Source organism: Bombina bombina, chromosome 2 (assembly GCF_027579735.1).
Source record: "Bombina bombina isolate aBomBom1 chromosome 2, aBomBom1.pri, whole genome shotgun sequence".
Lineage (NCBI taxonomy): Eukaryota > Metazoa > Chordata > Amphibia > Anura > Bombinatoridae > Bombina > Bombina bombina.
Window position 1 is genome coordinate 1,069,122,483 of NC_069500.1, and position 23,543 is coordinate 1,069,146,025.

At 39.0% G+C, this 23,543-nt stretch overlaps 1 protein-coding gene across 1 annotated transcript in view; it reads right to left on the reverse strand.

Moving 5' to 3' along the window:
• Window positions 1-2,990: 2,990 nt before the first annotated feature.
• Window positions 2,991-23,543, reverse strand: part of RNF150 (ring finger protein 150) — a 793,014-nt gene continuing 772,461 nt past the window's right edge. Inside the window, exon 2 of the mRNA XM_053703696.1 lies at window positions 2,991-6,412. Coding sequence (XP_053559671.1) covers window positions 4,359-6,353 — 1,995 coding nt within the window. The 5' untranslated portion in view covers window positions 6,354-6,412 and the 3' untranslated portion in view covers window positions 2,991-4,358. The remainder of the gene's footprint in view (window positions 6,413-23,543) is intronic.

Consider the following 23,543-nt stretch of genomic DNA (forward strand, 5'->3'; position numbering starts at 1 on the left):
AGTATTGTGTCATGTATGGCTTCCACATTGTTAATCTCCACAAATAGTACTGTGAGCATATATTTCTAATGTAACTCTTAAAAGGACATGAAACCCACATTTTTTTTTTTTTTTTTCACATACATTTTTAACCCGGTTTGCAATTATCTTCTATTCTCAAATGTGCTTCAGTCTCTTGGTATAATGTGTTGACTGAGCATCAATACACTACTATATTTTAAGCAAACACATAGGTGAGTCAATGACGATCGGTAGGTATATGCAGCCACCAATCAGCAGAGCAGTCCTAGATAAACCTTTCTGCAAAGGATAACAATATAACGAGTCAAAGAATGTAAGTGTGAATGTTGTTTAAAATGTTAGACTCTCTCAAAATCATTTAAGCGAATATTCTGCTTTCATACACCTTCTAAATGAAATGTCTTTCTTAAAAAATTCAAACACTATAATGTATCTTTAAAAAAATACACTTTATTTACCACGTCGAGAGAAATATGGCATACAGGCTTAGTATCAAATTCAAATATTTTCTTGTTTTAATAAGTATGTGTAGATATACCAACAAGCCCTAAAGATTAGTATATGTTAGCATATGTTCTTGTTTAAAGGGACAGTCAAGTCAAGCAAAAGCTGTGTTGTTGGCATCAAAACAGTGATATGCAATCATGTATAATTGTAATGGTCATTTTGTTTGAGATTAGGGAAACAGTTTGGACATCACATCGCAAAAACCAACCAATGTAATCAACAAGGATAGGTATGTGATGATGTGGACTCCACACACTTGTAAAACACACTCTGCAAACAATCTGCCTCCATGAACTCGGTCCCGTAGAAGCCTATTAAATACAGAGTGTGCAGAGAAGACCACATCATCACATACCTATCCTTTACACATTAAATAAATAAAAATTACTTCGTCTTCCTTCCCCTCTTCCCACGAGACTGAGGCTCTGGAGGGGGCAACTGCCCCCTCCAACAAGTTCTCATAGGAGATGTTTGGGGAAGAGGGGGAGGAGGAGTACTGTGAGTGGTTAAGGGATCACCAGGCTGAGGAGGAGATTGAGGCAGAGGAGAAGATGGAGGAGGCCCAGAAGCAGATGGTGCAGGATCAGATGGTGCAGGAGCAGATGGTGCAGGAGCAGATGGTCCAGGAGCAGATGGTGCAGGAGCAGAAGGTGCGTTTGGCACCTCCTGGAGGACCTGCAACATATTATTGAGAGAATTCAAAATATCTCTTTGTCTTTCGCTAATATCATTCAGTACTCCGGTCAGGTACACTCTGTATTCTGCCTGTTCCCTCCGGGAGGCACGCATCTCTTCGAGGAAATAATTTAAGATCTGCACCTCTGGTATCTCTGGGGGGATATTCTCCTGAGGAGCTGCTACACGGCGGGCTGCTGTTGCACGAGGGGCTGCTGCTGCACGAGAGGCTGCTGCAGGGATCTCTTCTGCAGCGGGGACTTCTTCAGGGGGTGCTTCAAGGGGGGATAGTGCAGGGATATCTTCCAGGAGGTGGCGAGTCATCTGCACCACTCTCATGCCTGGGTGAAGGAGGAGCCTGTGGGTGCTGTGCTTCCTCCTCCCCGGCCTCAGACTCTGAATATTGTAAAAAGAAAGAAATCGAGATATTAGCATATTTCAAAATAAAGATGTAAATGTTCTATTTGAAAGTGTATTAATGAGGCTGCCTTCGTAATTCTATTGTAAGCAAAATCAATCAATACGATTTCCACATTTTCAAACCCGTCTTTCTGATATCTATATGGTCAATCTGAATGTCTTTTTGCGTTTGTCTTAAATCTGTTTAAATGCACACCTAATCTGTAGACTAGATACTAATGGGATGGCTTTTCTCGAAATGCAACTTTCGCAAGGTAATTGTGAATGCGTTTACGTAATAATGCATAAAAAAGCGTAATTGCGTTAGTCATATCCTTAAATAATTTAAATAATTTTTGCTTGTGAATGGGTTATGAGGTGGATGTAAAGAGCTTAGTAAATGAGCTTACCGGCAGATGAGAGGGGCAGGTTCTCAGTATCAACTCCTCCGATACCGACTTTGGCCACCTCGGGGATGTTGGGACACAGCATTTCCTCCCAGCGGGAATACTCAAAAATTATTTTCGGACTGGCACCGGTCCCTGCTAGGTATTCCCTTTCCCTTGTGAGCTTTCTTTTCAGTTCAGCTCTGCAGTCCTGGTAACTGTGCTGAATCGACTTCACATCCCTGTTATAGACCCCCACTGCATTAATGGCATCCCTGATCTTGTTCCACAACTTCCTCTTATCTGAAGGGGTGGTCCTTGGTGCCTACAGCCTCCTAGTCCTCTGCATATAAGCCTCTATGAGGGCCTCCTTCACATCCATAGTATATCTCTCCTCCCTCTGCCTCGGCTTCCCATGCGATGTGAGCCTCTGTTTTCCGGACTGTGAAGCTCCCTGTCTACGCTGAAGACCACTGGGCCCATACACTGGTTCATCTTCCACAATGTGGCTGGGTCCACCCACCCCTTCCTCTCCCCTTTCCTGTCCCATTCCTCTCCCCCCCCCCTGCCTAAACTCCTGCCTAATCTCCTCTACAAGCTCATCCCTAAACTCAGCCCTGGCCTCCTGCCTAATGAGCTCTGATAGCTGCATGGGATAGGGGTTGTTTGTATTTTTGTTTACAGGTAAAAGAGCTGATTACTTTGGGGCAATGCCCCGCAAAAGGCCCTTTTAAGGGCTATTTGTAGTTAATTGTAGGCTAGGGGTTTTTTATTTTGGGGGGGCTTTTTTATTTTCATAGGACCCTTAGATTAGGTGTAATTAGTTTAAAGCTTTGATAATTTCTTTTTTATTTTTTGTAACTTAGTGTTTATTTTTTTGTGTAACTTAGTGTTTGTTATTTTTTGTAACTTAGTTGTTAGTTGTTATGTGATTCTTTTTTCAGGATATGATGTTATCATATATCACTTTTCAGCAAGGAAATGACTGACACATTACACAGGTTTTCACAATCTTATAATAACAATGAAGGTTTATTCTGCAACATAATCATGGAAACAAAATACCACAAACCACTTTTCATACTTATAACACTCTATGCAATTGCAATGCTTATATAAACAATTCTAGATACAATTATCTATACAGTTTTTAGTTACATTCAGTTGCCTGCGCAAAAACTGATAACAATCTTATATTGTATTACCACTAAAACAAGTCTAGCTAGTTTTATACCAAGAAATTAATACATCACCGTGATCTCTGTTTGCATCATCCTATCCTGCCGCTTCTGGGGCGCAATGGGAGGGGACATCTGGGCAATCTTTGGACCAGGAGAAAAACAGGCGATCAGCGGGAAACAACACTGAGGATGCGTCCATCCACAGGCCCCAAAAGTACACTCAATACACACACCAAAAAATACACAGACGCTCAGACACTCAGACTCTCAGACTCTCAGACTCTCAGACATGATCAGACTCAGACATCAGACATGACATGATCAGATTGCCTAGATGTACCCCTCTTTATACTGTTCACTTGTGTAACAGTTTTGGCGCAACTCCACCGATCCTGAGACCGCACCCTCTGAGGTTGGCCGTGGCCCAAGACATCTGGCCAGTCTGTCTTAGCCTCAACCAAGCTTATCAGGGCATGCCCAGGTACTATCTCTGACGTATTCCTAAACTGCAATGCCGTCATCTTTAGTTTCAAACAAACATGTTTTTCTGCCTAACATTAATTATGTGGTCTTATGCAGTTACTTTTGTCAAATACATCAATAATAGTTTTAACAATCTTTCCATAGATATAATTAATAGCTAAACATCAATAATGGCTTTATTACTTAGCCTATTGCAATTAATATTACTTAGCCTATTGCACTTAATAATAATTAATCTTTTAACAATATTACCATGGCATTAGCCCCTATACCCATGTGTTATCAAGATGTTCCTTAATGTCAGTAAGTGACCCCTGCCAAGGTTACACCCTTGTTCTGTCTGGGTTTTGACTTCTTATCATCAGCATCCATCGGTTGTTTACCACTTGTAGCATGACTTAGCAAAATCCAATGTCATCTACTTGAAGTTAATTAATGTCTTTTACTCTGTTAAAGGCACACTCTCTTAAAGGCAAAGTCACACCAGTTAGTGCAAGTGTCTTATGCTCACACTCTCTTAAAGGCAAAGTCACACAAGTTTAAGCAAGTGTCTTATGCTCACACTCTCTTAAAGGCAAAGTCACACAAGTTTTAGCAAGTGTCACATGAGCAATTACTGTAACCACTTTCCTTACATTCCACCCCTTGGTCATGTGACACCTTGCTTGTTTCTAAGCACATACCTTAATAATTAAAACTTATCCACTCAAGTAATAGTGTCCTTTGGTTTAAAACACATCCTACCTAATGTATTACAGAAACATCCAAACATTTTTACTATAATGAATATCGCACACAAGCAAGCCAGACTTATTAATAGCCATTTAACTATAGTTTTGCTTAAGCTTCCAAGCCATCCCCCCAGTCCAAAAGTCCAGTCAAAGTCTTTAAGCCATTTGCTAAATGAATCGTCATGTACCTCACGTATGTGCTTTTGTACTTCTTCTAGTCTGTGTAGGTCATGTTTGATTTTACCTGTATTGTCTTCTATGTACACACAGCATTGCTGGTGGATTCTTTGGCAAACTCCTCCTTCTGCAGCTAGGAGATAGTCTAGAGCCATTCTATTCTGCAATGCCACCATCCTAATTTGTTCCTGTTCTAATGCTAAGAGCTCTATTGCATCTCTAGTTACATTAAAAGCTTCATCCACTAAATCAGCTAGCGTATTTAATCCAGTGAGGGCTGTAGCAGCCCCATAATGAGGGACAAATGTTGCAAGCAGGCGCATACCTTCACTAATTTTAACTCCATTGTGTATTTTGTCCAGGTCAAGGTATCTTCGTGTTCTATGCAATATAGGCGGTGGAAGCGCGGTGGTTATGTTAAAAGCAGGGAATATATATCCTAAAAAGCATGGGCCATAATGGGTGCAAGGTATTACCTTTACTGCCCACCTCCCACACAACCAATAATATCCCACTGGCAGTTTAACAAAAGGAGGACATATCCTATTCAATCGCTTCCTCCCATCCTTAGTCCGTGTGTTACCTGCTAGTGTTTCCCTATTAAGCTGGTACCAGTCTTTAATAAGGTCTCTGGGCTCACCAAACTTAGTCTTCCATTTCTCATGGGCATAAGTCAAATATGAGAAGTCATAGAATTTCAGTTTAATGTTGAATACCCCTGTCCTATTTTTAACTAGCCGTCCTATGTTATACATTAACATTATCATGTCAGGTAGCTGGGTTAGGTTATTAGTACTATATATATCCCCATCTAGATTCTGAAACATAATAGCACCTGTAGTCACATTATTAGCTAGATGCAACTTATCCAGCAAGTCATCCCTACCTGGTGTGTTAAGACCTGTAAAATTCCACACAGTCTTATTCCCAATCATATCGGCAAGCATACTCATGATTAAAGGGACACCTAAATAAGGGTAACCCCTAGTCTGGCCGTGAGGCACAAACCCACATACCCAACATGGTCCCTGAAAATTTGTCACATTAAACACATCTTTGGCAGTTTTTACAAAGGTATTATCAAGTTCCCATGAGGAGGCATGCAGGGAGCCTAGACGGCGCTGTGCATGGTCCCTCTTTCCCTTGTGTCGGTCGTTTAATAATTTCCCATCCATTACAGGTCTCCTGATATACATTAAAAGAGGTTCAGATGACTCTTTTCCTGTATATTTACACACATATGTCAGTCCCTCTGGTTCCCCATCAGTGTATGATATGTTTAACATTACAGCACGAACCTGTGTATCAATGGATGTTTTACAACCTAAAATGTGTTCCTGAATCCCCACTGTTAGTTTTGGGGAAGTGGAAGGCATACTGGGATTTTCACAAATCAACCCAACCCCTTCTTGCAATTCAAATATTAAGTTCTCATCCTGTAAAACAATTGTCCAGCTCTCATCCTCCTTAGACTCCTTACAGTCTTCCCTGGTCACTGCAGCAGAACAAAAATCTTTAGTTACACAATGTACAGTGGAGGAAGGGATGTCACAGGTAATTGTCTCTTCTTCTGATAGTTCAAATACCACCCTTTCCCGCTTGGTAAGGAGCATCCAACTTCCATATTCATTTTTGGTCAAACAGGTTACGTTGTCATCAAAGGTAAATGGGATGGAGCAGGATGCCCATGTTGTGCAATACGGAACGGTCATGCTTCCCTCATGGAAGGTGTGATAGCTGGCACCGGACACCTCACTTTCATCCTCTGGCTCATCAGTGCTTGGCTTACGCATACGACCAAAAGGAGTCCCAACAGAGCACCGGTTACCATAACAGCCCTGTCAACAAGAATCTAGGAAGGAAACATACTTCAAATTAATTCCGTAAATAGCACTTGCCCGCAGGCACATGCAGCCAATCATTGCTCCATATCCTTGAGTACAATCACTACATTGTAACTTCCCTTTTAACCCTTTAAGGACGCAGCTTTCAGTTTGCTCAATTGTTTTATGACGGAAAAATTCCGTCATATGTCCTTAAGAGGTTAATACATCTATGCTAATTAAATACTCTGGGATGGGTACAATTAAAACAAAACATCACTGCTTAGGGAGACTTCCTACTTTCAATGCCACCCCTGCTTGTTTTACCTCTATAGTCTCCCCCCCCCTAATAAATCTAAGTTGCCTCCACTTCAGTATAAATCAAAGCCTGCTTAAAATAGACCATACTGATACTGGGAGCTTGGCCCCTGCTTAAAATAGACCATACTGATACTGGGAGCTTGGCCTGTTTCGTATGGGCCCTGGAAATATTACTCCAGGTCCTCCAAGGAAAGCAAGTCCAACCCTGGCCCTGGGGCTTCAGGGGCACTGGCCCTTTTTGTCCCATCCAGGTATTGGTATCCTTTTCCAGTGGACTTCGTTTGGGAATCAACTAGGGACATTTTCCCCTCAGGGCTAGTTTCCCAACACGTTACCACAGCATGGTGAGCATGATGCTCAATGTACTCCTGTGTGCCTATCATTCTGGACAGTGAGATTTCACTGTCAGTGATAGATCTGTCATTCAGTACATTTACTGCTTTTCCCAAATGGACCTTCCATTTCTGCAAAGTTTTATCCCACCCCCCAGGGTCCCATCTGGCCCTGCTCTGTAATACTGATTGTAACTTACTTTTGCTCAACCTACCACCCTTCCGCTTTACTTTGGCCCTGGCTACCTTAACCACAGCCTGTTGAGCTACATCTTCATAACACTGGCTCTTTTTTAATAGCAATTTATTCTGACTCTGCAGGCACACCGTCTGCTCTACAGCTTCCTCTAACTGCTCGTGTGTCTTTCTGTATGCCTGTAATAACACCCATAATTTCTTATGTAACCTTTCTGTGTCTGAATCTGTCTTAACTTTTACATTCTGTAATTTATTCAACACTTCACAAGGTTCTGTTTTGTCAAAAAATTCAGCGTTATCTTTGAGGTCAGTCCCAGACAAGACTTCCCCTGCTAATTCCTGATATGGGGTCCCCTCCCAAGCCGCAATATTTTGAGGCCGTGAAGGGGGAACCGTTTGTACTTTCTTCCTAAACATTTTCATAATACCTTCAATTATTGCTGACATCAATCAATAAATTCACAGTAACAGTAACAATATACGTTAATATGTATATACCTGTGCAATATCAATTAATTTCATTCCAAGGTGACAATTGTGACTATGTCCATGAAATATCTGTTTATTTACACAGCTTTCATGGCTCATTTGAGGAATTAACAATTCAATTCTAACTAATCCAGAAACATATATATTTATACTCCTGACCGTGCAAGATACAACTATATATTTTTCTGGCTTATTATTTTATCTTACAAAGGGGTTTCACTTTCGCTCGGAGCTGCGTCTATCAGCTCTGCACATTCAGTAAGAAACTGTCAGTTTCTTTGCTCAAGTGATAAACAATTATGCATCCTGCCGACCGACTACGCCAATAATGTTATGTGATTCTTTTTTCAGGATATGATGTTATCATATATCACTTTTCAGCAAGGAAATGACTGACACATTACACAGGTTTTCACAATCTTATAATAACAATGAAGGTTTATTCTGCAACATAATCATGGAAACAAAATACCACAAACCACTATTCATACTTATAACACTCTATGCAATTGCAATGCTTATATAAACAATTCTAGATACAATTATCTATACAGTTTTTAGTAACATTCAGTTGCCTGCGCAACAACTGATAACAATCTTATATTGTATTACCACTAAAACAAGTCTAGCTAGTTTTATACCAAGAAATTAATACATCACCGTGATCTCTGTTTGCATCATCCTATCCTGCCGCTTCTGGGGCGCAATGGGAGGGGACATCTGGGCAATCTTTGGACCAGGAGAAAAACAGGCGATCAGCGGGAAACAACACTGAGGATGCGTCCATCCACAGGCCCCAAAAGTACACTCAATACACACACCAAAAAATACACAGACGCTCAGACACTCAGACTCTCAGACTCTCAGACTCTCAGACATGATCAGACTCAGACATCAGACATGACATGATCAGATTGCCTAGATGTACCCCTCTTTATACTGTTCACTTGTGTAACAGTTTTGGCGCAACTCCACAGATCCTGAGACCGCACCCTCTGAGGTTGGCCGTGGCCCAAGACATCTGGCCAGTCTGTCTTAGCCTCAACCAAGCTTATCAGGGCATGCCCAGGTACTATCTCTGACGTATTCCTAAACTGCAATGCCGTCATCTTTAGTTTCAAACAAACATGTTTTTCTGCCTAACATTAATTATGTGGTCTTATGCAGTTACTTTTGTCAAATACATCAATAATAGTTTTAACAATCTTTCCATAGATATAATTAATAGCTAAACATCAATAATGGCTTTATTACTTAGCCTATTGCAATTAATATTACTTAGCCTATTGCACTTAATAATAATTAATCTTTTAACAATATTACCATGGCATTAGCCCCTATACCCATGTGTTATCAAGATGTTCCTTAATGTCAGTAAGTGACCCCTGCCAAGGTTACACCCTTGTTCTGTCTGGGTTTTGACTTCTTATCATCAGCATCCATCGGTTGTTTACCACTTGTAGCATGACTTAGCAAAATCCAGTGTCATCTACTTGAAGTTAATTAATGTCTTTTACTCTGTTAAAGGCACACTCTCTTAAAGGCATAGTCACACCAGTTAGTGCAAGTGTCTTATGCTCACACTCTCTTAAAGGCAAAGTCACACAAGTTTAAGCAAGTGTCTTATGCTCACACTCTCTTAAAGGCAAAGTCACACAAGTTTAAGCAAGTGTCACATGAGCAATTACTGTAACCACTTTCCTTACATTAGTTTTTTGTAACTTTGTAATTTTTTAGTGTAGATTTAAATTATTTGAGTAGGGTTAGGTGTTTAAATATATAATATAGTTAATTTAATTTGCAGTTTAATGTAATTTTAGTATAACAGTTAGGGTAGGTTAATTAATAGTTTAATATAGTTGAATTTAAATCTAAAGTTAAGTTTACTTGTATTATAAGATAGGGATGAGTTAATATTTAATGTAAGGTTAGCGGGTTGTTAGGTTTAGGGGATAATAGTTTAATTTAATTTATGGTGATGTGGGGTGCTGGCGGTTTAGGGGTTAATAGGTTTAGTAAGTGGTAGTGATGTGGGAGGCCAGGGGTTTAGGGGTTAATAACTTTATTTAGTTGCGGCGGGATAGGGGTTAATAACTTTATGTAGGTGGCGGCAGTGGCGGGAGCAGCAGATTAGGGGTTAATAACTTTTTTTTAGGTGGTGGCGGGGCGGCAGATTAGGGCTTAATAAGTATAATGTAGGTGGCGGTGGAGTAGGGAGCGGCAGATTAGGGGTGTTTAGACTCGGAGAACATGTTAGGGTGTTACATGTAAACATAACTTTTATTCTAGCCTAGAAATCAATGGGATATCGGGAAGCAGCGACCATAAGCTTTCGCTGCTTTCAGACTCCCATTGATTCCTATGACATCCACGACCTCCAGGGCGGCAGATTGAAAATCAGGTATGCTGGGCCGGAATAGTGGCAAGCGTACCTGTTAGCAGTTTGATAACTTGCAAAAGTTGTCAGATAGTGCCGAATTTGTATTCGGAACATCTGTAATGACGTAAGCATCGATCTGTGTTGGACTGAGACCGGCAGATCGTATGTTGTGTCACAAAATTCTACTTTTGTCGGTCTGTAGCCTTTGATAAATAAGGCGAATCAAGCTCTCCACAATTACACTGTGGAATTCCAGCGTATTTGCGGTTGACGGCTTGATAAATAGGCCCCTTTACATCATATTGCATTTTATGCCGAAAAAAAGAGAAACAAAAATAAAAACCTACAATATTCCGTTTGAATACCACATAACATTCTTGGGTTTTATTTATTTTTTTCGAGAGAGGGGTGGTGTAACTCATTTTGAAACATTTATAATCTTACACTTGCCAAACTCCCTAAAGAAAATAACTCTCCCCACACACTAAAAATAAAAACTTGCATCATCAATTAATATTTAGATCTTCTTTAAAATGTCATCTGTTTTACACTCATCCATTTCTCCAGTGTATTAAGGCTGTGACACACTGCAAGCGGAGCGGTGAACAGCGTGTAGATGCGGCTGTGCGCGCTCAGTGTGTCCAGCCTTTTCATCTCTGAGCACTCTGCTGAAATATCTGAACTTCAGAAGCGATGCAACACGAAGCGACACGAAGCGAAGCAGCTGCTTCGCCTCGCGCTGCATCGCTTGCAGTGTGTCACAGCCTTTAGGCTACCCCTACGTGTAGCATAACATGAAGTTTTTGTCAGAGTCAGGAGATACAGGCAAACTGCTGGGCATGTTTTTTTAAAGTTCTTCACATGATGAAATCTACTGGTGGCTTTTCAATCTTCAGGCTAGGAATGTTCAAGCCACTTTTATTTTTTATTTTGCAAACCAGATTCCAAAAGGATACCAGCTTCTTGTGTTGGGGAGCCACGTTTTGGTAAGTCAGCTACAGGAGGATTTTAGATCTTCCAGGAATAAAATATTCAGATAATTTGCCTAGAATTACTAGCAGTCTTTTTTTTATCAAATACTTTTTTTTTAGAAAATGTTATTAAGTATTTAACTTTTACTCAAGATGGAATTGTTTTGTACCATTATTCATAAAACAATTAGGAAGAACAAAGCCCATACTTTTAGACAACAGTAAGATTTTTTTCAGTTTTATCACTATAACAAAAGTACATTATACAATAAATGCATTCCATCCAGACAAATCAAATCTAAATGCAGATTGGTTCTTGAGACATTGGTGAGACCTTATCAATTATAAACTTAACAGATGGATTTACCTTCAACTTCAAAAGGGATTGAATCTTTTCAGAAAGATCTGATTTAATTTGCTCAAAAACCGAATCCATCAATCTGAATACAGTTAGTTTCCAGATCATCTAGCAAGCGATGCCTTCCAGCAGAATGGTCCTCTATTACCTATTGCTACTACTAATACATTTATGTAATTATAAAAAAATGTTCTCCAGAATCATTGACTTCATGAACTACTCAGCATTATCTGTCAGGCTGATAATCACACACTCCTTAGTGTCCGGAACACTAAACCTATTTCAGTATCTGCTTTAATGGTGGTAAATGTATATTTCATGATTCAGATAGAAGTAAATTGTAAAGCTGTTTAAAATTATATTATCAAATTGCATTCAGTCTCAGTGTCTATTGAATGAGCAGCAATAAACTACTCAGAACCAGCTGAACACAATTGGTGAGCCAATGGCAAGAGGCATATATATGCAACCACTAATCAGCAGCTAGCTCCCAGTAGTGCATTGAGTAGTGCAATCTTGAGCCTATATATTATGCTTTTCAACAAAGGAAACAAAAGAGCAAAGAAAATGAGATAAAATAAGTAAATTGGAAAGGACATGCTCTATCTGAATCCTACAAGTTAAATTTTGACTTTACTGTCCCTTTAACTATGGACCAAAATTCTGTCACTTGAGGAAGGAAAATATATTTAAAAAATCCTCATAAAACTAAATATTCATCCCTCTGGGATGTCATGTGGTACTTGTCTAGTATATTCCTGAGTCTGGTGAGTTGCCTTTTCCTTCATCTTGACCTTGGCTGCCCTGTATCACACATAAGTAACTTGTTTTGCTTTGCTTTCATTATTCAAATGAAAAAGTTGTTTTTATTCAAGGTGAAGTCGAGGAGAGTGATAAACAAGCATTGCTTACCTGAAAAAAAACAAAATTAGATTCTTTTCAAATGCTTTTTACTTGCTCTAATAAACAGGGGATTTGTGGCCCATAGTGTAAAAGGACAATAAACCATAAACATTTCTATCGTGCACAGACACAAGTACAATTTAATTATTTTGAAAGTATTTGGGCATTAAACAACTTTAAGAGAAAGCAACATTTCAATGTGAGGATTTATTTTTATATTTATATTCTTATCTGACAAAAACTGTGAAGTAATTTACGTTTAAATTTACGCCAGTATCAGTTGTATATTTCTAGTAGCGTAAATTCATAGACAATCCTGAGCTTGTTGGGGACCTCATGGTAAAGGCGAGAAACATCGATTCACTTATCTTTACATTAGTGTTCCTGACTTTCACACCTATTGTTGTGTGAGGTGCCCAGTAAATTATATCTCGCACATCAAATGAGAAAAGGAAAAACAATTATTACAACACCAACCAGAAACACATTTGTTATGGTAAAGTAGTCTTGCTGGATACAACAAAAGTTGTCTTGCGGTGCTGGACTTGGACGTTCTATAGGCATGGGGGGGGATTTATTGCCTACCCACTACCCGGCTCCTCTAATGAATGGAAAGCTTCATAGAGGGACTTTTTTCCCACATTTGAATTAGTTTGTTCTGTTATGTATTGAAGATGTTTTTTTGAAGCCGTTATCCTCCACAGTGAGACTTGGTTATGAGATAGATGCGACTCCCTGAACGATTCACATGACAGTGACACACAGCTCAGGGGTTTGACAAGGGGCCAGTACAAATCTTTTTTGAGTTATGATGTTGCTGTGAGTTTTTGCAAGATATTAGAAAAACAAAGGGGTTTTTATTGAATATAGACCATTGTCTCAAATTGTTGGCTGTCTGACACTGTCTGCTTATCCTCATTGGCTGGTAGGTACTTTCTACCAATCCTTATAGGGGCAGTAAAGTTCTCTAAGGCAGCAGTGTTTGCAACATTGTGTTTTTGAAATGCCATAGATACTGTAACTAAGTGCACACTCCTCAAGTCCCATGAGCCCACCTAGGTTTACTATTCCACAAAATATACCAAGAGAAGAAAGCAAATTTGATAACAGTTAAAATGGCATGCTCTATCTACAGCAGGAAACTTTGATTTTGACTTTACTATCCCTTTATTGGCTGGTAAAAATGTCAAAAAGTCATGTACCATGTCCTATATATTTTAAAATATATGCACACTTATAAACACACTTTAAAACCTGTTTAAAAATGATTATGAAGCATACTTTGAAATTATTCTCATTTGCTTTTAATAAGATACATTTAGAAATGGTTGTATGACTTTAAATTAATGTTCATATTCTAATAATGAATTAGAAATGGTTAAATCACTTTAAATTAATGTTCATATCCTAATAATGAATTAAAGTAGAATGTATGGACAGATGGTGTGACAAACATATTAAATAAACTAATGTAGTGTTGGGGATATGATTGCTTAGAACAGAGGAAAAGTACATTTGGTGTGAGGGTGTTGTAGACATTAGCTCATCAGATTCCACAATGGTAATTTTTAGCTCTCTGGGCATTTGTCCAAAACTGATGAGCATTGGCTAAATTATATAATGTGATTCATTGATTTAAAAGCTGGCACTGGCAAAAAAAATAAAGGTGAAATATATCTATATATCAAAGAAATGACTGCTTACCTTACTTTGGTGACTAACGTTTAAAGATCTGACCGGTAAAAGTTTAATGGGCTAGAATAGTACTTCTGGACATTACTATTTGTGCAACTGCTGACAACATTGCTAGGAGGCCGTAGCAAAAATATTAACAGCTGGTATTACTGCTTGTGAGCAGTATTTGCATTGTGACCTGATCCTTTTTTTAACAAAGAAGTGTAAAACTAGAGTTTTAATAAACTGCTACTAAACCAGTAACTTTATAGCTATAAGAAATATTCACTGCAGCTCCATTTTTATTTCAGTTTAAAACAAAAATGTTTTATGAGTAACATGTTCCCCTATTTCATTACATAAACTCACATGCAATTTTAAATACGGTAACTTTCCAATTGACTTCTATTTTCTAATTTGTTTCGTTCTCTTTGTTGAGAAACATACCCATGTGGTCAGCTAGCTTCAAGTAGTGCATTGCTACTCCTTAAACAAAGGATACCAAGAGAATATAGCAAGTTTGATAATGGAAGGAAATTTGGAAAGTTGTTTAAAAAGTTCCATGCTTTCTCTTAATCATGAAAGAACATTGTGGCTTTGTGGTTTCCCTTTAAGAGACACTGATCCCTAGAGTGACAAAGAGCAAAGATTGTATCAGTTTAATTCTCTCGTGCTTCACGCCAGCTGTGCTTAAGAAACCTTTGAGCTCGTACACGTACATGTTCCATATACCTCATCTTCTAACTACCTGAGACTGGCGCTTTCTCTGGAAGTGCACTGCTGGTACGTGGCACAAAAGCTCATTGGCTAATAAAGAAAACTCCCATACCTCTATTTGCCAACAGTGATGCACCTCACTAGTATAAACAATTGTACAATGTCACCACAGGAACAGAAACTTTAATACATCTTAAAATGTCTTTGTTTAGATGGAAAAAAAGAAGAAAATAATACTTCACTGTTTCTTTAAAGGGAGAGGAGGTAAGTCAGAAAGAAAGGGACCAGAGAGAAAGGCAAAAAGAGAAAAGAAAATAAGTAGAAGTTAAATAAACACAGTAAACGGGTAGCAAAATAAAGATGCACAGAATCATTGTTCTAAAAAGGAAGCCATAAATATCAATAAAACTTTGTTTTCTGCATCTGAAAACTATTACATTTTCTTGGTAAATCATTTGCACTGTATGAACTGAAGTAACTGGTAATCATTACTCTTGTAATGTTCACTTGAATTTGCAGAGTTCCATCATGTTTCTAGTCATTTTAAACAGAACCTGTGTGAGAGCATAATGGATATCATATGTAGTCATATTTCATACACATATGAACATGTGGCACAAATCTTGATTGGATAAAATCACTATTATTATTATTATCTGTCAATGTGACATAGGTAAGGGGAGTGACATCAAAAGCAGCTATACAATTAATATTCACAATCCTGTCATATAATTAGTTCTACCTTCTCCTTGTTGTGTAATAATATTGATGCTAGCCATGGTTCATTTGGGATCAGGCTTTGCAGGTAGTTGGGAATGTTTATCCCCGGTGGAACATCAGTGGCAGCTGTGTTGTGTGTATAGTTTACTTAGCAACCAGAAACATGGCCCTGGGCCAGAGCACATTACCATTCATTAGAAAAAAGAACTAATGAGATGCTGAAACATTAAAGATAGCATTTGTTGTAATGCCCAATGAATGCACGAGAATAAAGTCTGCAATCTCCATTTTGTAGTGGTACTTAATCACTTAAAGGGACATTAAACTGAAGATATATTACCCTAATAAAATGCTTACAAATGTATAGTTAAAAAAATGCAGTTAACTTTAATAATTTTTTTCCTGTTTTTCCAGATGTTTTACTCTGAAAATGATGCTCTTTACACTGCCAGTCAGACTGGAGTGCATCCTGCAGAACCCAGAAACCTAACCCTACAACAGGCATTGCTTGATTATTGCAATTTCATTTAAATTTGTCCCTAATTGGCTACAGTAGATAAGCAAATAATGGTCAACAGACACAGTAATGAGGAAGGCCTACAGAAACAATTGCAAGGCAGTAGTTCATAATCTGGTTATGGACAGCAGATATAAAAACAGATATAGCCATGAGGTTATAATGAGATATCAGCTTGTTAGGATCAAATAATGACTAGTAGATACAATACTATAAGTGGCGAGTACATAAAAAACAGGAGGAAATTACCTTCAGGATGCCAGTGTCAGATAATGGGCAACTACAATGGGTAATTAACACAGTGGTAGGTATAGCCAGCAGGATTCTGAATTAGTATTTGGAGAAAAGGTACAATGGCAGGTACATGCTAGCAGGACATGCCCAAAGGAAATAGCCAGCAGAACTCTATAACAGAATATGGCCTGCAGCAATAATAGAAAATAGGCCCAGGAAAAAAGCTATAATGCAGGCAGGAGACACTTATGATTTTTCTTTTACTGCCAGTGCACTGCATCCCTTAGAAAAGTGTATGCCTGCCTAATAAATATGTAGAAGATGTAGATGAGATTGGGTGTTGTGACACTTTCCCAAACTTCTTTCTCCAGTACAAATGCTCCCATTACTATGTCAAAATATTAAGGGCCAGATTACAAGTGGAGCGGTATTTAACACTCCCGCACAAGCGTTATCTCCGCTAGAAGTAAGCTTTTTGTTCGTCGGATAGCGCTCATATTACAATTTGAATGTAAACTGTTTTTGCTTGCGCGCTAACCCGACGTGCGTAACAAGCCAAACTAAGAATATTGTGCATGCAATAGCGTATTCCCCCATAGAAGTCAATGGAGCAAAAATAAAGGTGAAAAAAACACCCTACTCATGTGCAAACCCGATCACATATTCTCAAGTACGTTAACCCTACATGAAAATATTAATATTTTACATTCCAGTGTTCTTCACTTAGCAGAATATGTTCTATTGATTCATAAATAAAATTTTCTATATATGTCTATACCTATATATATATATATATATATATATATATATAGGTTGATTGGAGTAGCCGTGTTAGTCCAGGGATTTAGATATCAAAATAACAAGAGTATTACATTGAGCAATGATACTTATTATTGGACTATCTATCTATCTATCTATCTATCTATCTATCTATCTATCTATCTATCTATCTATTGGGTACTTATAGAGCGCAAACTAATAGGTGGAGGGGGGGAGGGGATGGGCGTTCAGTCGAAGAGCCAGGTTTTGAGGTCCTTTCTGAACTTTGTAAGGGAGGTGGATTGTCTGAGGTGCAGCAGGAAGGTGTTCTATGTCTTTGCTGCCATGTGGGAGAAGGATCTCCTGCCCGCTGTGGATTTCCTGATGCGGGGGATGACTGCGAGTGCTTGGTCGGCCGATTGGAATTGTCTGGCGGGGGTGTAGAAATGTACGCGGTGGTTGATGTATTCGGGTCCGATGTTGTGTAGGGTCTTGAACGCATGGGTAAGGAGCTTGAAGGTGATTTTCTTGTTGATGGGGATCCAGTGAAGGTTCCTTAGGTGTTCGGTGATGTCGAGGATGAGTCTGGCTGAAGTGTTCTGGATACATTGGAGTCTCTTTTGGAGTTTGCGTAGAGTGCGTTGCCGTAGTCCAACCGGCTGCTGACGAGGGTGTGGGTGACTGTTTTCTTGGTTTCAGTAGGGATCCACTTGAAGATTTTTCGTAGCAGGTGGAGAATGTGGAAGCATGTTGAGGTGATGGCATTGATTTGTTGGTCCATGGAGTGTGAGGAGTCCAGGATGAAGCCTAGATTTCATGCATGGTTGGTTGGGGTTGGAGGGTGACCAAGTGCTGTGGGCCACCAGGAGTCATCGCATGCGGATTTATTGATTCCAATGAGGAGGACTTCGGTTTTGTCTGTGTTCAGTTTGAGCTGGTTATCATTCATCCAGGTGGCGACTGCTGTCAGGCCTTCATGGACGTTCTTTTTGGCGGTGGTGGGATCTCGGGTGAGTGAGATGATTAACTGGGTGTCATTGGTGTAGGAGACAATGTTGAGGTTGTGGCGTAGGACGATGGCGGCGAGAGCTGCCAAGTAGATGTTGAAGAGGGTGGGGCTCAGAGAAGAGCCTTGCGGTACACCGCATTTGACTGGAGTGGGTTTGGAGGAAAAGGGCGGGAGTCTAACTTTCTGGGTCCTGCCCAAGAGGAAGGAGGTGATCCATTCCAGGGCTTTGCTGCGGATTCCGGCATTGTGTGGGCGGGTGCGGAGGGTGTTGTGGTCGACAGTGTTGAAGGCTTCTGAGAGGTCTAGGAGGATGAGTGCGGCGGTTTCTCCTCGGTCGAGCATGGCGCGTATGTCATCTGTGGCGGCGAGAAGGACGGTCTCGGTGCTATACATTTATAAGATGACAAGCTTTCAGAAGAATGTCTTCCTTTTTCAAGTCTGAAGCAATACTGACCAATTAGATGGAATTTACAGATTATATCTAAAAACATAGGATGTCTAGAAAGACAGAAAGTGTTAGAGAGGTCTGAATGCAGGGGGAGGAGGGGGTGTCGTAAAAATCCTGATGGGGGTTTAGGAGACAGAGGAAGATAGTGTCAGTAAAGGATAACAGACAGGACAGCATATACTGACATAAAGTTATATATCAACATAGAATCAATATGTATAAAGATGTGAAATTATGTATACAGGGGAATAAAGGGTAGGAAAAAAAGAAAAAAAAGGGGAATAAGTAATCTGTAAATTCCATCTAATTGGTCAGTATTGCTTCAGACTTGAAAAAGGAAGACATTCTTCCGAAAGCTTGTCATCTTATAAATGTATAGTTAGTCCAATAAAAAAGCATCATTGTCCAATGCAATACTTGTTATTATACGGATATATAATTTCAATTTCAAACACTTTATTAAATATAAATATTGCATAAATGTTTTTACATGTTTTCATCTACTTAACTGCAAAGGGTTCCAATTCACTTCTATATATGTCTATATGTGTATACCTAGGCATTTATGTGTATATATGTCTGTAAATACATATATAGAAAAATTGTGCAAACTTAAATTTCCACCTCTTGAACAGACAGTGGGGAAAAAATGGACAGTGCCTTAGTCCAACCACATATCACAAAACATAAAAAACACAATACAATTGACAAAATAAAATAGGCTAAAACAATAATACTTGCACTTAAAGATTGTGTAACAGGAACTTCATCCTAAATGTGTGGCTGCAAGACAAACACAGACGGCCAACCGACTTGTACACAGACTCTACTACACGTTTCGAGGTACATCAGGTGGTATTTGGTGCATCGTCATAGAAGAAAGTCCTATTGACCTAGCTCCTCCCACATTTAACATGTATCAGGTTTATACAACATTTATAAAAACGCAGAATAAAGACTTTCATTGTTGGCATGTTATCCAGCTCTATATAAGCCACTGTTACAACTAATTAAAAAACAAACATAACATCAATAATGATATAATATAAACTCTAATGACTGGCGGCAAAACCTATCCAATTAGGAACAAGGTTTCCTAATTACATATTTCCACGAAAACCTTGCGATATAAAAAGTATCAATGTTTTTGTTCTACATTTCCCATTGCATACTTTATGCCGTCAATATGTTATTACGAAACCTTGTTCCTAATTGGATAGGTTTTGCTGCCAGTCATTAGAAAAAAAGTTGCACCTAATACGAAATAAATTAATTAAAATAAACAGTTATCTATACTATAATTGTATTTGTAATTGTATTTGTAACACATCCGTCGCCGTCGGCAGTTGCGCACGCATCCTCAAAGGAATGTTGGCAGCATAAGGCAGCCAACAGAATGTTGGCTGCGTGCGCAGCCAAAATAATTCCCATAGATGCAGCGAAGCAGGGTGGTGAAGCATTAAAAAAAAAAAAAAGCCCGCAATAAGTATTAAAAAAAATACCTAACCGCACGCAATAAGTGTTTAAAAAAATAATCACTCGCAATAAGTATTAAAAAAAAACCTAAGCGCCAGCAATAAGTATTTTAAAAAAAATAACCGCCCGTACTAAGTATTAAGAAAAAAATAAACTAACCGCCTGCACGAAGTATTAAGAAAAAAACAACTACCTAATAAAATGATTAACCCCTAAATCCGCAAACCCCAACATCACAAACTACCTAATACATCTATTAACCCCTAATCCGCCAACACCCCACAATGCATTAAACCTAATTTACCTATTAACTCCTACACCTCCAAACCCGACAACGGAAAAAACTAATTTAATGACTAAGCCCCCTAATCTAACACCCCCTAAATTAACCCCTTAATTACAATAAAAAATAATACTACATTACAATAGAAAATACAAAAAAAATTACATTACATTAATTTAATTACAGAAAATAAAAAAACGCTAACATTACAAAAAAAATAAACAACACTATCCAAAATAAATATAAATAAACCTAATCCCTATGAAAATAAAAAACAAAAACAAAATAAAAAAATCCTTATCTAATGCTAAACTACCAATAGCCCTTAAAAGGACTTTTTGTAGGGCATTGCCCTAAAGAAATCAGCTCTTTTACATTACAAATAAAACAAGTCCCCCCTAACAGTAAACCCCCCCACCCACCAAAACCCCAAAATAAAAACCTAACACAAATAAACCTAAACTACCCATTGCCCCCAAAGGGGCATTTGCATGGGCATTGCCCTTAAAAAAAAACCAAACACTAAAGCCCTCAATAGGTACTCACGGTTTCAGAAGTCCGCCGGAGGTCTTCTTCCAGACGGGTCCATCATCTTCATTCACACCAAAGGCTGGGCAGAGCAGAGGTCCAGAGTGGTCTTCTCTGAAGTGGTGATCCTCGGTGGCAGTCATCGCGGCAGTCACGCTCTTTGGTGGCGGTCCTCGGCAAAATCGTGGAGGTTTCTCTTCATGAAATCATCCACCGCACACTGAAGATTGAATTCAAGGTACCCCATATTTTTATTTGGTGAAACAACTTTTTGTTTTTAAAACAATAAAACAACTTAACTAGACACACATGAATGTCAATCTGTCCATACTTTTTTTTTTTTAACTCACAATGTGCATAGCCAGCTTAGATTCAGTTCCTGACACCCTCCTTCCTCCCCTCTCCTTACTTTCCAGGTCAGGGAGAGACCTTGGTGTTTGACAGCAACTCCAGACTCCTTCTCTGTAACAATGTCTCACCCTCTTAAGGTGCAATAGTCCTATTTCTGCTGAGGGAAGCTAAATAACCCCAGGGCAAGCCACACAGAAATGTAAGCACCATGTGTTCCACACAGTGCGGGGTGATCACACAGCAGGACCGCTGACAGGCTTGCATTTACGTTATTATAGGAAGTGTTACTGCCCATTAATAGAGGATCTCACTATCCCTCTAAATCTCACTATTCCTCTAACCAGATTGTGCTCCAGCTCCTCCCACCATCAGCAGCAGTGTTTACTGAAGCATTTCTGTTTTCTGTCCAGGGTGGAACTTAGTTCTGCCTACAAAAAAAAGTGCAGGAACTCCATTCCCATGCGTTCCTGCTGGAATTGACTCTTGCTTCTAATTAATGAGGAATGGTTTAAACCCCTGCTACTCTAGAAACTGTCAATTGGAAAACATGTCAAACACTGTACAGAAATTAGAACACCCCATGGGCAGGCACCCATCAATGTAGTAACAGTCTTGAAAGCAAAAGCCCATAGTCTGCAAATGATTTATATCCCACTGAGTCATCCTCTGGATCAATGTCATAATTTATGGAAAGAACCACCACATAGTAAAGATTTTTTATCAAGTGGAACTTTTCAGCTCTTTCTTTGGCACCTGACCAATCAGAGATAAAGCCATATTCTTCATAGCCAGCATCTTACCCGTTTCCACTTCTTTGTTTAGCTTATTCTGCACTTCTGAAGGGAGCTAAAAATCAGGGTCCAGCTTACACACCATAGCAATCTCAAGTAATTGTTTTTAAAATTGTCTTTGCTTTTGCATTGGTAGAGAGCTATAGCATTTCAGTTATAGGACCCATTCTCCACAGTGAAAGGGGCAGATGAGTACAACCCTCCCTGTCCTAAATTGTTCTGATTTCTGGAAGCTCAATAGTTGAATGAGTGACATAAAAATTACTAAATTGGTGTTTCAATTGCCACTGGGCATCCTTGTTCCAAAGGTGCTCCTGAAAGTGATTAGCAAGATAATGGCATCTATTTATCAAGCTGTCAACCGCAAATACGCTGGAATTCCACAGCGTATTTGTGGCGAGCCTGATTCGCCTTAGTTATCAAACCCTACAGACCAGCAAAAGTAGAATTTTGTGACGTAACATACGATCCGCTGGACTCAGTCCGACACAGATCGATGCTTACGTCATTACAGATGTTCCGAAAGCAAGTTCGGCACTATCTGACTACTTTTGCTAGTTATCAAAAGTCTACCAGGTACGCTCGGCACTATTCCGGCCCAGCGTACCTGGTTTTCAATCCGCGGCGGATGCCATAGGAATTAATGGGAGTCTGAAAGCAGCAAAAGCTTATGTTCACTGCTGCCCGATATCCCATTGATTCCTATGGTAACGTTTACACCTAACATCCTAACATTTTCCCCCGAGTCTAAACACCCCTAATCTGCCGCCCCCTACACCGCCGCCACCTACATCATACTTATTAACCCCTAAACCGCCGCTCCCGGAGCCTGCCGCAACTAAATAAAGTGTTTAACCCCTAAACCGCTGCACCCGGAGCCCACCGCCACCTACATTATACTTATTAACCCCTAATCTGCCCCCCCTACACCGCTGCCACCTACATTATACTTATTAACCCCTTATCTGCCCCCTACACCACTGCCACTATATTAAATTTATTAACCCCTAATCTGCCCCCCCTACACCGCCGCCACTATATTAAATGTATTAACCCCTAATCTGCCCCCCCCTACACAGCCGCCACTATATTAAATTTATTAACCCCTAAACCTAAGTCTAACCCTAACCCTAACACCCCATAACTTAAATATAATTTAAATAAATCTAAATAAATATTCCTAGCATTAAATGAATTATTATTATTTAAAATTAAATACTTACCTATAAAATAAACCCTAAGATAGCTACAATATAACTAATAGTTACATTGTAGCTATCTTAGGGATTATTTTTATTTTACAAGCAACTTTGTACTTATTTTAACTAGGTACAATAGTTATTAACTATTTAATAACTTCCTAGTTAAAATAAATACAAATATACCTGTAAAATAAAACCTAACCTAAGTTACAATTACACCTATAATTAAATTAATTCCCTAAATTAACTACAATTAAATAAAATTATCTAAAGTACAAAAGAAAACAAAACACTAAATTACAGAAAATAATAAAATAATTACAAGATTTTTAAACTAATTACACCTAATCTAATCCCCCTAACAAAATAAAAAAGCCCCCCAAAATAAAAAAAAGCCCTACCCTACACTAAATTACAAATAGCCCTTAAAAGGGCCTTTTGCGGGGCATTGCCCCAAAGTAATCAGCTCTTTTACCTGTAAAAAAAAATACAAACAACC